General features: G+C 45.4%; 2 protein-coding genes across 2 annotated transcripts; both read right to left on the reverse strand.

The window, feature by feature from the left end:
• Nucleotides 1-33: 33 nt before the first annotated feature.
• fdps (farnesyl diphosphate synthase (farnesyl pyrophosphate synthetase, dimethylallyltranstransferase, geranyltranstransferase)) lies at nt 34-4,916 on the reverse strand. Its single transcript, XM_060053713.1, has 10 exons — nt 4,709-4,916; nt 4,081-4,233; nt 2,678-2,818; nt 2,516-2,596; nt 2,268-2,390; nt 2,084-2,172; nt 1,806-1,878; nt 1,296-1,373; nt 1,074-1,208; nt 34-856 (listed from the first exon to the last, which is right to left on the reverse strand). The coding sequence occupies exons 1-10, from the start codon at nt 4,709-4,711 to the stop codon at nt 656-658; spliced, it is 1,077 nt and encodes a 358-aa protein (XP_059909696.1). The 5' UTR covers nt 4,712-4,916; the 3' UTR covers nt 34-655.
• Nucleotides 4,917-5,308: 392 nt separating this feature from the next.
• Nucleotides 5,309-17,144, reverse strand: fam189b (family with sequence similarity 189 member B). Its single transcript, XM_060053711.1, has 14 exons — nt 15,609-17,144; nt 15,426-15,482; nt 15,152-15,259; nt 14,769-14,885; nt 14,034-14,141; nt 13,627-13,787; nt 13,322-13,421; nt 13,160-13,232; nt 12,569-12,869; nt 12,000-12,361; nt 11,849-11,905; nt 11,588-11,760; nt 11,285-11,434; nt 5,309-7,302 (listed from the first exon to the last, which is right to left on the reverse strand). Exons 1-14 carry the CDS (start codon nt 15,840-15,842, stop codon nt 7,048-7,050), a joined length of 2,256 nt encoding a protein of 751 aa, XP_059909694.1. The 5' UTR covers nt 15,843-17,144; the 3' UTR covers nt 5,309-7,047.
• Between the last annotated feature and the right edge of the window lie 55 nt (nt 17,145-17,199).

The raw sequence follows: 17,199 nt of genomic DNA on the forward strand, positions 1-17,199 counted from the left end.
GATAAATGTTGACCGTGAATGAGACTTTATAAATGAGGTTTAAGAATATATTTCAATGGGCTTGGTCTGACTGTTTTACAAAAAAAAAAATACTGATACAAATCAATTTCATGACTACTATTTCTAAGTACATTCAACACGTGATGAGCTGTTTATTATTTTTTAACAACAATTATTCATTGTATTGCCTTCCCGTGTAAAGCTGTTCAATGATAAATGAGCCTGGTTACTCTGGGCATAAATGGAAGCCTTGTTTATGACATAATGTACTCTGCATCGGATGGCTGATATCACAGCAAATTCCATCACAGAGAGTCACGTGACTTTGCTTCTTAACAAATCCATGGGATTCTGGAGTAAAGAGATGAAGTTATATACTGTGCACTGTATATTAGGTCAATAAATATGCAGCGGAAAGGACACACACAAGAAACTCTGCCTTGACGTCTCTCGTATTTATGCAGGGTCCTTTCCTTTACAAAATTAAATGCCAGGATCAACTCTATTTTCTGGATCCAAAAGCTGCTTAATTATTGGTCCCTAAACTGAAACCAGCCCTACTGAACAAAAACCCAAAACTGTCAGAGGAAACATGCTATTTACATTTACAATCAAACACAATTTTTACAAAAATGTAAGATCCAATTCTCTCAGATTATTTGTTTCTTTTGTAGATTTTCTTGGCAAAATTGAGGAACACTGAATGTGGGAGATTCTGTGCGTGGCGTGCAATGAGCTCCTGCAGCCGTCGGTAGCTGTCCTCCTCATGACGGTGGTACAGATCTTCCATCTGCAGCGTGCTGTACAGAGCCTTGACCCTTTGCACACTTGCCTCGTCGTGGCGTGCATAACAAGCCTACAGGAAAAAAGGAAGAGGGTCGTGAAAGATGGTAGATGATTTAAAGTTATTCCTATATATCCATTTAACAAACTGTTTCATCCAAAACACCTACAGTAAATTATTACTTTCTGGAGTTTGAACCCAGAATCTTTCAGCTGGGGGACATACACCCTAACCACTAGACCACTATCGGGCCATCCTTTATGCCATGATGGTAGGTTTAGGTTCTCACCTCCAACTCAGCCCTCTGCTCCGGGGTCATGACCCCGAGGGCGGTAACGACTAACCAGCTGCACTTGTTGTCTTGGATGTCTGTGCCGATCTTCCCTGTGACAGCGGGGTCGCCATAACAGTCCAGATAGTCGTCCTTCAAGAGGGGAAATACACAGCGATGTGTAACAGTCTTTCATCTACAGTATTCATTTAGAGAAATATGAAAAGAATACAAACATACCTGTATCTGAAAGAATTCTCCCATTTCTAACAAGATGTGCTTTGCGTTATTGTGTTCCACTTCACTGTTGATTCCAGCCTGTACAGCAACCATATCAGTGTTTTAATAACATAGTTAGTGAACTGTCAAATTAAATACAAAGAAAAAAAAGAAGGTAGATTCACTATGAAAAACCTGTCATATAGACTGAAATTGGCAGTACGTCTTAACATATTTGCTCAGAGATCATTTAGCAGACAAATTCATCCAAAGGGTAGTGAGCCATTTCCGATACATGTTATTAGAGTAGGGGTTAGGCATCTTGCCTAACCCCTGCGATCCAATCCAACTGCAGGGAGTCTGACCTGACCCCCATAGCCACTATACTATCCTGCCCCTCAAGTGCAACCAAGATTAAAGTAATTTTTACAGATGAAAATACATAAAAAATGGTATAGACTGCCCTCAATACTTTATTAACATCCTCAAGACCTTTTAGTCGTTTTCTCCATAAACACACTATACACTCACCATGTACATAGCTGCTGCCACTGGGAGGTAAAATGAGTAAAAAGCGGTCTTGTACTTTACAATAGCCTTGTACCTGAAAGAAAAGAGGAAGTCCATCACGTTCAGTCCTGGCATCTTGTAAGTCCTGAAGTCTTTTTTTCCACCAAATCAATCAGTTTTAAAAATACATTTAAAATAAAATTTCTTCCCATTTATTGTCTTAGAAATTATTATGGAAATTCCTGAGAGAATTTAACTAACTGTACCTCCGTGATGTAACACCACTCCCCCCTTCTCACCTCTCCATGGTGAACCTGCTGAGGTTGATCTGACCAGGGGGGGCCGTCATGAGGTCGAGAGCTTGGCCCAGCTCCGTCTGGAAGGATGTCTAGAGCACAGATTATATAAATACTGTGTACACATAATGCATACATGTGATTCTATGTGCTTGCTTTGACTTCTAGGCAAACTAGGGTCACTTACCTCCATGAAAAGCTCAAGCAGGTGCAGATAGTAGGGCTGCTCTCTGCAGTGTCTCCGCAGAAGTCTGTAGATGGCCGCTTCCAAGAGGAATGAGTCATTGATGGCTTCCAGACCTACTCCCTCCTGCAGCGGACACATTGCAGTATATTAACACTCACCTCCAAAGCAGCAAAGATCAGTGTTTCACTTTTAACTTGGAAGGAATTTCTAAAGTCTAGCCTTTGAGGCGGACCCATGTGGTGTCTCACCTTCTTGTACCAGCAAGGCTGTCCCCTCCGTGTCACAGAGGCATCCATGATATCATCAGCCACCAGGAAAAAAGCCTGAAGCTAAGAGACAAACCCTACTACTTAGTCACAGAACTTTTCATTCATGTAGCTCTTACTGAATGTCTAAAGTCATGGACATACAAGTTCAATGCACCAGCCAACCAGCAACGCCCGCTGGACTGCATCCTGGGTCAGCTTAGTGGGCGGGACAAGCTCACGTAATGAACCAATCACAGACAGCCCTCGGTTCTTTTTTCCTCCTGGAGCATTGTACAGCAAAACCTAAGAGATACAGAGAAACCCAAAATGAATTTATCATGCTCAGGAACTGGTACGAGTATCACATGACATGTGGTTACTTGGTTAAAACCCTTATTACGGCCATAGGCCTCTGAAGAATAAGTCCCGCCTCCGAGGCTCTTGGTTCCATGTTTAAATGTCAATGGAAAATAACATGGGGGTTTTGAATGATCGTACGTGACAAACTCGTAGGTGTAGGTGGTGAAGAAGTAAAATCTGCTCAGGTTTTCAACTACACACTTTTTCCATCTAGATTCCACTTGGGTTTTGGATTTTCGGTGCCGTTAAAGTACGGTAGTTAACTATTATGAAGAATCATTATGTTAAAGGCACCCAGTGCAACTTTCGAGGCTTAAAAATAAACATTCAATTTCTAGTCTTTTTTACGCGTAGTAAGTTTCCATAACTCCATACCATTACATACCGACATTCAAGCAGCAAAGATGAGACGTCGTTGTGTGGTGAGAACTGATAGAAAATCGATAACAACAACAATGCCGCCATTTTCCTTATTTTTAACCTACAATAAATAAAGCAGGCTTCCAGTCAATGGAAAAATGGCTTCTCCCCACCGGCGATTGTTGTTGTTTACGATTTTCTATCAGTTCTCACCACACAACGACGTCTCATCTTTGCTCCTTGAATGTCGATATGTAATGGTATGGAGTTATTGAAACTTACTACGTGTAAAAAAGACTAGAAATTGAATGTTTATTTTTCATTGAATGTTTACATAAAGTTGCACTGGGTGCCTTTAACGCGGATCTGCGCTTATGACGTCACGACTCTCCCAGTAAGGTTGCATAGCAACGGCAATGTTTCATAGTTTGTCTTCACCGAAATGGCACCACAGCCCGCCTACGGAGGAGGTGGCGCCAACGCTGCTCGTCCAATCAAGCGTGAAATGACAATCATATTAGGTTGTGAATGGTTGCGAGCAACACCCGCCTCCCTAACAAGTATGACGTATGAAGTCTGCGCCGATCAGAACTAGCTCCCGGTTAGCATTAATAATAGTAAACTACTTCAACGGCCCCGACAATCCAAAACCCAAGTGGCATCTAGATGTAAAAAGTGTGCTTTTCAAAACCTGAGCAGCTTTTACTTCTTCGCCACCTACAGAGTTTGTCACGTACGATCATTCAAAACCCCCATGTTATTTTCCATAGACATTTAAACATGGAACCAAGAGCCTCGGAGGCGGGACTTATTCTTCAGGTCTATATTATTAGACCACCACATACCTCTCTTAACCTGTTGAGTGCATCGGTGAGTGCGGGGTCAGCGATGTCCCTCTCAGTAAGCTCTGTCACCAGCTCATCAAACTGGGTGTCAAAGAGCTGGGGGTCCGACAGCAGCGCCTTCTTACTCTGCGTCCCGTTACTAGTGCCTTTATCCTGGAAGCGTGAGAATAATGGATGAGGAGGACACATGTTTGGGGAGAACTTCAGCAAAGTGGGTCGCCTGGTCCTCAGCGTCTTCAGGGCACGGAGGACTGAGCACATGAGGGGTCTCTTCCCCGGGATTAAGCCCAGTAGGGGTCTCATCATCCCCGGTACTAGATTTAGCTGGACGGTAAACCACTATAAACCCGAACGCCGTCCACTCTTTTAATTCGCGTCCTCCTTCTCCGTCAAAAAAGACTCGATGAGGTCCCTCTCAAGTCACATGACATACAAGCTATGGAGTCCAGCCAACAAGGGCTATGAAAAGGTTAAGGACATGCTATCATTAATATTATTTGTATATTATTATTACTGCGGCACGAACAGAGCTGCTCTGACAGACCGCTCGCAGCTGACGCTACTGACCCATGAGTTCAAAGTGATTTAAAGTGTTACAATTAAAAATGTTTCTTATAAAGTGCCTTACCATGGTTATCGTTTTCCTGAAAATTGCAATTTATGTCCCAATGAATACACGTAAATATTTTATAGGCCTCACTGGTAATATTATTTTTATGTGTGTGTCCACAAATCCGGGATTTGCGCATTGTAGTTTAACACCAGGCGACTTGAATTTTATCAAAGATCCTGTGGACTGGATTTCCCGACGTGCATTGCAGGTGGTGTGTCTTCTGGGCGTGGACTCGAAGCCTCGGGTGGAGGTTTTCATTCGACAACGGGATCGAACCAGGATGGGCTTGCTCCCCCGTTCTCGAATGAGATTCAAAGGGAGGAGGAGATTAGAACGGGGGACCTATCAGAAGCAGAACCTCGTCCCCTTGCGTTCGGAAGCACCTGCCCACACCTTGGTTCTGCAGGAGCTTGAAGGTACACGACCACAATCGATGAGAAGAGTGGGCGGAATTATTTGCGATAATTGTGAAGACATAACGCTTTCATGAAATCTAGTCCTCCTGAGGATCCTTATCCGTTAATTTATTTCAGAATAATGTTGAAGTACATAACTTGAATTCAAAGTTATTTCATTGAAACAGTAACTGCATTTCAAATTTGGAATATGTTTAATATAATACACTTATTTTATTGGTTCATAATTCCATAACTGCTATCCTGTTAAGCCTGGCATTTAGATATACTATATTTCTTCAAATAAATAATACTTTCTTACACAAGACAGGAGATCGAAACACAGCTTGGTGCTTAAATAAGTGTGTACGTGTGTGCCTTTGTGTACTGTACGATTTGTCATTTTATTTTCAGTCAGATACATATACGTGTCTGCGTGTGTCTGTATTCAAATTGTGCCCTTTACTCATATAAAATCAATGTGAGTCAAGAAAATAGTATAGGCTACTCCAGATACTTAATTACCATTTCATTGGAGGCCCGACAAACATTACATTTTCCCAGCCCTCACTTCCAGCATCCGTCGACACCCCCCACTCAGTACCCACCAGTCACCAGTCTCAAGGAAATACAATGTTTTCTCCTTCAACTCTTATTAAATAATTACATTTGTACATTTTTTGCAAGAGACTGATATATATATATATATATATATATATATATATATATATATATATATATATATATATATATATATATATATATAAAAACATATATATATATATATTTCTTTGTCCAAAAAGGTCAGTATTTAATTGACCCATGGATGCAGCTGCTGCCTGACCCCCTTTGTCACAAAATGAGATTAATTCCTTTAGGCTCCTTCAACTCAGACACTTAAGTTCACTTAATTGTACCACCACGCTATTCTGGATATAATCAAAGACTTTGGGTGCAAGACAGAGAAAGTAAGAATAATTGTCAAAACATGCAGATAGACATTCAGAGGAAAATTAATTGTTGCAGTTGCTCATGATGTTAACAATGCACACGTTCCCTGCATTTTGAAGGCAAAAAAACATGCATATATTTAAATAAAAACATTGCATCCAGAAGCCTTCCGGAAGGAAATTCTGTTTCACTGCCTGTTACTAATGTGGTGGAATGAGCACACATAATGTTTTAACAGATGGCTGGTTTGTCTGGAATTCCTGTGGAGATTGTGAAATTATTAGAAAAGGAAAAGTAGCAAACAGTAATCAGCTGAGCATCCAGTCGCATGTGAAGTGTTTTTTCTGCAGTACTTGCATTGTGAAGCGGGGGAACAAAGTGTGGATAGGGTAGTGCACGAGGATACATTTCTTTTGTTCCGATGGAAGACAAATTAAGGAGGGATGACATGATAACCTAACCTGAGAGCATCTCTGGATAAGTAGAAATGTACAAAAGGGGCCAGCTGCATACTGCAGCCCATAATAAGCAACCCACTGTATGTGGTTGTTGGGGGGGTAGAGAGTTTACAGAGGCTTTTCCTTCATGAAGTATAGTCTTGATATTTTCTGCGTACAAAGGTGGAGACGGTTTAGTCGTGCTATATTGCTCTTGGGGGATGGTGATGGGTTTTTAATCATCTTTAATATCCACATGGAGCAGAGCCGTATTAAGCAAGAGGCATCTGGGGGTCTCCTTCAGCTACTGCTGGGAGACCTACCTCTTCTGCAGTGTTCAGTGAGGGTGCGATGGAGCACCATTGAATAAGGCCATTTGCAGAGATGGTAGAGAGAATCAGAGGGCCAAATGTCTTCAGCTGACCTGCTAAATAATCTGCCCCTCGCCCCCTCATCCTATACTGTGTCATTAAACAGGGGGTGTTTTTCTCCTGCCTCAATTCTTTGATATCAAACACTGGTTTTGTCTGCTTGTAGCTAGCCCCCCCCCCCCCCGTCTTCTCCTCCTCCTTCACAGGGCAGATTCTGAGTAGAGTGCTCCAGACGAGCCGTGCGGTGCATGAGGCGAGACCAGTCGTCGCAGGGAGGACGAGGAGCTCAGGTCCCCGCAGCTCCGCAGGTGGATCCCCATTGACGCCGGGGCCTGGATGCTGTCGCGGCGGTTGTGTCGGCTGTCACTGTGGGAATGGCTGTGTCCACGGTGATGGGGATTGTGGGGGTTGGGGTTGGAAGAACCTCGGCTGGAGCCAAAGGAGCTTCTTATCACCTGGATTCAATGAGATGACAGGTGAGGTTACTGAGAGGGCGGCGGTGGAACTAGAAATCTAGTTCACCTTGTAGTTCACAGTTCTCAGAAGACATTTTACAGCGTTTCCTTTGCTGCTTTAAGCTATATGATTGAGTATTCATAGTTTATCATTTGGATGTTACGGGACTTATATATAGCACATAGAAAGCATTACAAATATTAAATTACCTTTATAATATAAAATATATTGAATCATCACAATACAAGTGACAGTAGTAGTAGCAAAATAGTACACTTTTGAACAGAGGCTAATTATTTTTTCCAGGTAAATTGCATTACAGAGAAGATCTGGGGTCTCATTTATAAAACTGTGCGTGGGATCGTTACTAATAGTGTACGTACGCCCAAAAGCCAAGTTTTGCGTGCGCTATTCATATTTATAAAACCCTGCGTACGCACACCGTACGCAATCTTTGCTTTATAAATCACAGAGTGCCTACAAGTGTGTGCAGCTGAATCAGGTTCACGTTCCGCCCTGTACACGCCCCTTTTTAACCATAAATAGTCAATGCAAATGACCTCATGAATGCGATCTGCATATAAAACAGACTCAGATGCAAGTATTATGTCTTGTCGGAAACAATGGCAGAAGTACTGAGAAAAGCAAAAATGTTGCTGCAACAGGGAACTCTGTCAGTAGCACGGAGCGCACAGTCCCAGAATTAAAAAAGAAGTGGTCTGACATAAAGGTACATATTTTTATGTAGCCTACCAATAAATCGTTATGGTCCCTAAAGACCCTCTCCCTCCGAATCCTGCCATTTGCATGGTCCTCCAGCAGTGCCAGCAGTGCCATGGTGCATGTTACGGCCGTGAGCCGATCGCATTGTCTCCCCTCCCTCTGCATGCGCTACCCCTCCTGTTTATCCCCAAAGCAGCTCAAGTGGGCGGGTCCTTCCGTCCCCGGAACCAACCAGAGAGCGACGGCGCCGTGGAGGCGTTAAGCCTGATTCGCCTTGCAAGCGGCGGCAGTATTAAGGTATTATTGTAGCAAAAGTCTTTAGCACCTGTAACTGCAAAATTTGAATGCGTACGCTAAAGTCACAGTAAATTTGAAGTTGTATATATTTATTTTGCATGTGTACTCTAAAGTCACAAATGTGTAACAGTACATTTGTAGTCGTAAATACTTTTTATACCATTGTAAACACAAAATAGGGTCTGCGAGTACGCAAATCTGTGTTACAGGTGCACAAATCCTTTTGCTACAATTATTGCAGCGCAGTTGGTGCAAAACACATTCGCACACCCGTGTTTCATAATCTGAGAACCTGCCCAAACGGTGTGCATTCGTAAACCCAAATTTGAACTAATGCATCAGAAGTTTCACATCTGTGAAAAATTTCCTCACAAATAAAATGATAAAGAACACTATGTTAATTCAGCATTTTAATGCGCGAGCACAAATCCATTTTACAACTGCTTGAATCTGCTCCTGCAAGTCTCAGCTGTGGGTTTTTTTGCAGGTAGTTTTGCAACACGTATAGGTGGTAAATGTGTAGCAAAAGTATTTGTATCCGTAGATGCCAGAGCGTCCGTGGGCGGGACAAAATAGTTCCGCCCATAATTTCCTAATCCCATGAAAATCGCCGGCAGGGATGCATTTCTCAAATTACACTGGGACCCACCGCGTGCCAGCAATGGAGCTATAAAGATCGCAGCATACTCTTTGCGCGGGATACGTTTCTATCTGGAGAAGTGAAGAGGGCATCCTACTGAACGGAGGTGGGTATCCTACATTATGTTAAAATAAATGACTTAGTTCAAGTGAATTCCCCCCAAAGTATTTCATTAACATGCCGCAAATGTCCTTCAATGTATTTTAATAGTCGCCATAACATAAATTCAGAAATGTTAATGCAATACTTTGGGGGGAATTCACTTGAACTAAGTCATTTCATTTAACATAATGTAGGATACCCCACCTCCATTCAGTAGGACGCCCTCTTAACTTCTCCAGAAAGAAAGGTATCCCGCGCAAAGAGTACGCTGCGATCTTTATAGCTCCATTGTTGGCAGTGCACACGGTGGGTCCCAGTGTAATTTGAGAAATGCATCCCTGCCGGCGATTTTCATTGGATTAGGAAATTATGGGCCGAACTATTTTGTCCCGCCCACGGACGCTCTGGCATCTACGGATACGAATACTTTTGCTACACATTTACCACCTAGACGTGTTGCAAAACTACCTGCCAAAAAAAACACAGCTGAGACTTGCAGGAGCAGATTCGAGCAGTTGTAAAATGGATTTGTGCCCGCTCATTAAAATGCTGAATTAACATTGCGTTTTTTATCATTTTATTTGTGAGGAAATTTTTCACAGATGTGCAACTTCTGATTCAAATTTGGGTTTACGAATGCACACCTTTTGGGCATGTTCTCAGATTATGAAACACGGGTGTGCGAATGTGTTTTGCACCAACTGCGCTGCAATAATTGTAGCAAAAGGATTTGTGCACCTGTAACACAGATTTGCGTACTCGTAGACCCTATTTTGTGTTTACAATGGGATGAAAAATATTTACGACTACAAATGTACTGTTACACATTTGTGACTTTAGAGTACACATGCAAAATAAATATATACGACTTCAAATTTACTGTGACTTTAGTGTACGCATTCAAATTCTGCAGTTACAGGTGCTAAAGACTTTTGCTACAATAATACCTTCATACGGCAGACACCTGTAGGGAATCTAGGCGCGTAGTCGCATTCGTTTGAGAGCAAGAGTTTACGTTTATGTGTCCCCAGATTTGGGCCAGGGTAAGAAGAATCCCTCTGTACTGATGTTGTTCATTTGCACTCTAATTTAGGTTTGTCACTGTTTAGCCACACTAGGTTTAGGGGGTGCTGATCCTTTGTATTTCTGTTTTCGTTATGCTAGAGTAGCCAGTTAGGGTTTGTTTTAGGACCATTCGTATTTAGTTATTAGACGGGTAGCTCCATTTTATTTTAAGGAGTTCTCTTTTGGTTATATTTGTTTCTTTGCTTTGACAGCACCTAGCGGCCCATTTCTGATGATTGTTACCTTCTATTCCTTTGTTGGGTTATAATAAAACACTATAATTACAACCCCAATCCACCGGGTTGTGTGTGTGTTACTTCCCTTTTTCCCCCTGAACGAGTAGGGGTCGTAACAGTGCAGCATTACCACGGCGCTCACCTCTGTATTTATAGGGTTACGTAATAAGACTGACCGAGAACACCTTGGATAATCAGTTTGTAATCACCCACGTAAAATGTTCTTGAACGTAACCCCTTTTTAATGACTGAATTGTCATGAAAAGCATCAAGAGTAACGGACAACGATTGTGATGAGGAGTGTGGCTTGGTTTTCCACACTTGGGATTTAATTGACATTTGATTATGTGTTTACAGTGTCACGTAAAAATATTATGTTATTGACACATGTTGGACAGATGCTTTATTCCATGCAGTCAGTGGACAGTATGGAATGACGGGATTAAATACAGAGAATTTTTTTATTTCTATTCTAAGGAGATGTTTCGGGAGTTATAACTGAGAAATAACGCATTTGACTTAAATGAATCTCATTACATAGATTTAACGCATGATACGGGTTGAAATTAAATTTATGAAGGGCGATGATAAAACATAATCGTTCTTCTCACTCTACAATTCTTCTGTCTGACTTCAGTTCACCACCACACCATCTGTGTCGCCAATTCTCCTTTTCCTCCAAACCATGCGTACGCATGGGTCACAGTTTACTTAGGGCTGCGCACATTCTCCCGTCAAGTTGGTTTTTTATAGATCACAACCTTGGCGTGGAAAGTCACGTACGCCAATTTCAGCCCCGTTTTGTGCGTACGCAACGGTTATAAATGAGACCCCTGATCTTGTAGAAATTAACTATTCAAGGTAGACCGGAAAGATGCCAAATAAGGTTTTGTAAAATGTTGAGGTTAAATGTGTGACCTGCTCCAGGGGGAGGTGGGTGGACGGGGGGCCCTCCGCCCCAGCCCTCCTCTTGGTCCCCTGGCTGCCTGGGCCGCCCGTATGATCAGAAGAGGGCGCCAGGTTCCTCCTGGAGCGCTGGAGAAACCGAGCCACCAGGACACGGGTCACCTGATGGAAGATACAAGATACAAGAAAAGAGAAGCAATAGAATCAGATTAAAATGAATAAGGTAACTAAGGTTGCATGTTACACATGCAGGTAAATTCTCTTTTTATTATTAGCCTCTTAGTGTGTTTGTACACACTGCTTCTGGGGACTGACCTTGAGGTCTCCTAGGGATCGGTGGTAATCTTTAGGTAAGTGCAGCGGTGAGGTGTTTTTTTTGGGGGGCAGTGGGGACCCTGTGGCGGCCTCCTTTAGGCTGCCCTTGCTGGGCAGGGTTCCTTCAGGGGGGGAAGTAGGGTGTCCCAAAAGGAAGGCCTCAGAGGACGGCCCTGGAGAGGAGATAGACAACCGATAGACAGAACCACCCTTAAAGACTGTTGTGATGTATTCTATAAATGTGTGTAACAACACCCTTACCTATGTCCGTGGACATCTGTGAGCCCTCCTTACTGCCCTCGGAGCCGATAAAGTCAACTTCACAAGAGAAATTACATGGAGGAAACATACTGTCAATATGTAATTGTGTGTGTAAACTCATTGAGGATTCGGTCAGGGAAGTCCTTCTCACCTGTACTGTTGGAGCTGCTGAGACCAGGGTCACTATGAGACCTGACTAAGGGAGACAGGAGCCCATCGCTGAGTCTCTCTCGGCCCGCCGCTGCATCTTGCTTCCCCTTCCCACCCCTCCGTCGCAGGAACAGGTGCTGGAGGGGCAGAGCCAGCCCCCCCGGGACCTGCCGCTCCCCAGGGGAGATGGAGGACTTGTTGGGCAGAGCTGAGGAGACTGAAGCAGACCCTTGGGACAACTGTGAGGATGGTCCCAGCCTGATCTCTGGGATGGACGAGTGCTGTTTAGAGCTGGCGGCTGATAGCACTTCCAGCTGTGAGCAACTACTGGCTAGAATGGCCTGGCGTCGCAATAATGGAGACCTGTAAAGATATAGAGCAGGGGATAGTCCTTGTCTTTGTGTGTTGTGTGTGTGTGTGTGTGTGTGTGTGTGTGTGTGTGTGTGTGTGTGTGTGTGTGTGTGTGTGTGTGTGTGTGTGTGTGTGTGTGTGTGTGTGTGTGTGTGTGTGTGTGTTGAGTATGTGCATGTGTCAGTGCATGCTTGTGTGTGTGTGTGTGATGGTCCCTACCTATACGTGGGGGTAGCTGTACTTGGGGAGGAGCAGGAGTTGGACCTCTCCCCCCTGAAGAACCGCCTGGCCCGCGGCCCCCCCGCCAGAGGGCTCTCTGGTGTCACAGTCGGCGGCCCGCGGAAGCTGACGTACTCTGACGCCTCCCCCGCACCCCGACCCCCCTCACCTCCGGTGCTGTAGCTCCTCCCCCCCTGGCTCCTCATCCCAATCTCCATCAGACACGAGTCCTCCGAGGGGGAGGAGTCGTCAGGGATGTCCACGATCTCCGACATCAGCAGAGACCCACTGTCTAGTGACACTGATAACACAGACACACATCACTGTCCAGTGACACTGATAACACAGACACACATCACTGTCCAGTGACACTGACAACACCTTCCACATCTCTGTCTAGTGACACTGGTAATATAGTCTACATCACTGTCTAGTGACACTGATAACACACACACACTCCACTGTCAGGCGACACTGATAACACAGACACACTCCACTGTCTAGTGACACTAATAACACATACACACATCACTGTCCAGTGACAAGAGGCCACTGGACAGTATTGGATCGGATCATGTGAAGGAGCCAAACCTTCTCCGCTGAAGGCAGTGGACGTGACTCTCTCCCCAGACAGCTCAGTGCCATGGGTGTCGAACACTGTTGCCTGGACAATCACAGCAGTGAAAATCCGTTGGAATACAGTGCAGCTTAATCATGTCTATATAACATATTGACACATTATTAACTACACACCTGGCTTGCCGCCCTCTGTCCCATCACAGCTTCGTACGGCGGGGGACAGTCGGTGGGATAGAGAGGAACGGGGCTCTCCATTGAGCCATTATAGGTGATACTGCACAACACAACACATAATTACCAGCCTGTGTAGCCTTTGTTCAATATTGCACTGCATTGATCGAGTGTCGCACTGCATTGAACGAAGAGCCCTATTTTATCTATTAATTGTTCACAATTGAAGAGTTGATGTGTGTCTGGGAGACAAAGGGAGGGAGAGAGGGAGAGGAGGGGGATAGGACGATGAAGGGAGCATGCTGTACCTCTGAGCGTCTGTTTCTGAGCTGCAGGTGTACTCCGGGGGGTAGTAGGGGGGAGGGGGAATGGGCGGGACAAACTCCTCAAAGTCCATGATGTTGGTGAGGAAGGCATCCTGGGGAGTGGTGCATTCTGGGTTGACGGAGCGAGTGCGATGAGGTGCAAGCTAAACGAAATGAGTACAAGAGCTATTGTCATTGTCATCATCATCATCACCATCCCAATCATCACCACCAGCATCATCATAAAAGCAGGTTGGTATAACTACGGAAGAATTTGTCAAACTGCATTTCACATTACGTTCAAAATCTAATCCTATTCATCCTGCAGGTGGCAGTGTGTTTCTTTTCACACAAAGGATTGTGTGACTGGCAGAGAACAAACCCTTGGCAGAGCATCAGAGGCGGCTCACCAGGTGCACGAGGTCCAGGGAGAAGATGTGGATACTGCACGTCACGGTGGACAGGGTGCAGATGATGGTGGAGAGAATGCTCAGCCCACACGCGCTGAACAGCAGGTCCTGTGTCGCAGAGGAAGGATGGGACACTGGTCAAGTCAATCACGTTGGAATAGGCCTGTATCGCTGCACAGGTCATAAGTATGTGAGCGCACGCGTATACAGTAGGAGCATCAGAAATACTTTATTGATCCCCGGGGGGATATTGGGTCATGTTACATTCTGTACGCATTTATGTATGTATGTATGTATGTATGTATGTATGTATGTATGTATGTATGTATGTATGTATGTATGTACATACAGTATGTGTGTGTGTGTGTGTGTGTGTGTGTGTGTGTGTGTGTGTGTGTGTGTGTATGTGTGTGTGTGTGTGTGTGTGTTTCTGTATGTATGGACCCTGTATTCACTTTTCAAAACCTTATTAGGAAAGGTATGTGTAAGACACTTTCCTTATGTTCAGAGACTCGGCTAACAATTTACTGCATTAAGATGAAAAAAGAAACCAACAATGCTCTCTCTCTCTCTCTCTCTCTCTCTCTCTCTCTCTCTCTCTCTCTCTCTCTCTCTCTCTCTCTCTCTCTCTCTCTCTCTCTCTCTCTCTCTCTCTCTCTCTCTCTCTCTCTCTCTCTCTCTCTCTCTCTCTCTCTCTCTCTCTCACACACACACACACACACCCACCCCACCCACCTTGAGCTGGTGTCTGACCGAGTGGCAGTCAGCGTTCAGGTAGAGCACAAGGGTGTCCTCCTCGGTGATGGAGCAGGAGTGGGTCGGTGCGCAGCACACACACAGGCCATTCTCCACCTGGTAGAACACAAACACACACACGCACACACAAACACAGGCATATGTGCACACACACGCACGCACACACACACGCACACGCACACGCACACGCACACACACACACACACACACACACACACACACACACACACACAGGGATGGGATTCATAAGCATTTCTGTCATCACACATCACACAAGAAACACATTAATATTTTCAATGCACCCATTGCTTCTGCGTTCGCGGTGTGTGCCTGGCTAGCATCTAGAAGGTCATTGGTGATACCTGGCAGGTGAGCATGGACTTGACCATCTGTGCGTTCTGACATGAGAGCATGGAGCCAGCCAGGCTGAGGATGACACACACTGCAGACAGCAGCATGAACAAAGATACCTGTTGGGTAACACACACACACACACACACACACACACACACACACACACACACACACACACACACACACACACACACACACACACACACACACACAGGCATGGAACAGTGTTAACATGATACATACAAAAACTAAACTCAAAGTGACATTGTGGTGACTACTCACCACCAGAGTGAGGGGTCTTCTCCACGAGATGATTCCCACGACCCCCGAAGCCACGACCTGGTCACACAAGCAGGCACACGTGCACATTAAAGACGCACACATTCACACACATATTTTCCACCATGTTCAGAGAAAGGTTTGATATTTTGAGGTTAGTAAGTGGTCAGTTGGGCAGTCACTCACAAAGAAGCCGGCCCAGAAGGGACAGGACTGTCGCACACGTGCGGAGGACGTGAACGCCATGCTGGTGAAGGAGAAGGCCAGCACCATGGCCCCGAGGCCCAGGTGGCACAGGCCCAGGTACAGCAGGAGCCGTGCCCCCCCCTGCCCCCTGCCCGACATGCCCCGCCGGCTGTCTGACCATCCCCGGGAACCCGAGGCCGAAGCCACGCTGCTGGAGTCCGAGGGGGAAGGCATGCCGCCTCCGCTAGCCCTAAATGTTATCCCTGGTATAGAACGCCCCCTCCGACAGCTTAAGGGGCCACTCTTCTCTCCGTGTAGACGCACACACAGTCGGTGGGATGTGTAAAAGGAACGCAGCTTAGGGGGGGCGGTGGGGGAGGGAGTGGCACAGGTGTTTACTTCAGTGTTGGCTTGAGGAACCCTCTCTGTCACAATATTGCACCAAGGCTCCCGCTGGCAGGTGCCTCCGTTCTGCACCAACCACCATGGCTTGGGGCTGTCGTCCAAGTCACACGGAGGGGGTCCGACCAAGAACTTGCTCAGCAGAATGTTGGAGTATGATAATCGCCCCCCCCCCACCCCTCCCCGTTATATTCGGTTGTAGGTGTGTGTATGGACACAGACCCTATCCACTTACAAAGCCACGGTCCTTCTGCTCGTTAGTCAGAGACGCTAGAAAAGAGAACGGGTATCGCTTCATGCATCAGTCAGAATCTTGTTATATTTTTTTTGTAGTGCATCTGCCTCCCAATCTTTCATCCTCCTTTCTCCGGTCTTACATATTGGCCAGCCCGTAGCATTGCGGTAACCGTACGAAGCAGGCCCAAAACCCCTGTACGTAGACGAGCCGATCCCCAGCCCATTAAACGCCTACTGATCCACTCACCGGAGCCCAAAAGAGTCTCTTGGTTTTTAGCGATCCTCTATGCAAAAAGCAGCACCATCTAAAAGATGTGAGCGCTCGCTTGTCCTCCTTGTGTTAGATCCACGTCTTCGTGAGAGGATAAATATGGATCAAGTTATGAGCGTGTGACCGATGCACGTCCTTCGGGATGTACAGATGAACATGTCAATATAAACCGCGAGGAAATATTTTCAAGCGACGTTCAAATTGCTACTTCTGCTCGCGACAACATAACAAGTTTCTCGTCGGATGTTATCCTCTCTTCGTCTCCATCACTGGAGTTTTGCGGTGGTCCACTCGCAGCCCCCTCCACCACCACCACCCGCCAGCCTCGTTTCTCCCTGCAGTAACGCGGGCATCCCGTGTGTGCTTTGATCGTACGACTACCTCACTGTATCCTGCCGTGCGTCACAAAAACATCAATAATACGTGGTGTAGGCCTATATCCGGTACATAGCAAGTCAATGTACTGGTCTGTGTATTCGTCTAAATAAGGCAATGGGGGTTAAACGAATTGTATCATGTTTGCAAACCGATACCTGCCCAACGTGATGACAAGGCACGTCAGCACGGATATGCGGCACAGTGCGCGTGACGTCGTAGTGGTGCTGATGCTGAGAAGGTGGGTTCCCATAGCTTCAGGGTACAAGGGCTGTTTCAATGGCCAAATCGCAAATGTTTTTGAGT

This window comes from Gadus macrocephalus, chromosome 6 (assembly GCF_031168955.1).
Source record: "Gadus macrocephalus chromosome 6, ASM3116895v1".
Lineage (NCBI taxonomy): Eukaryota > Metazoa > Chordata > Actinopteri > Gadiformes > Gadidae > Gadus > Gadus macrocephalus.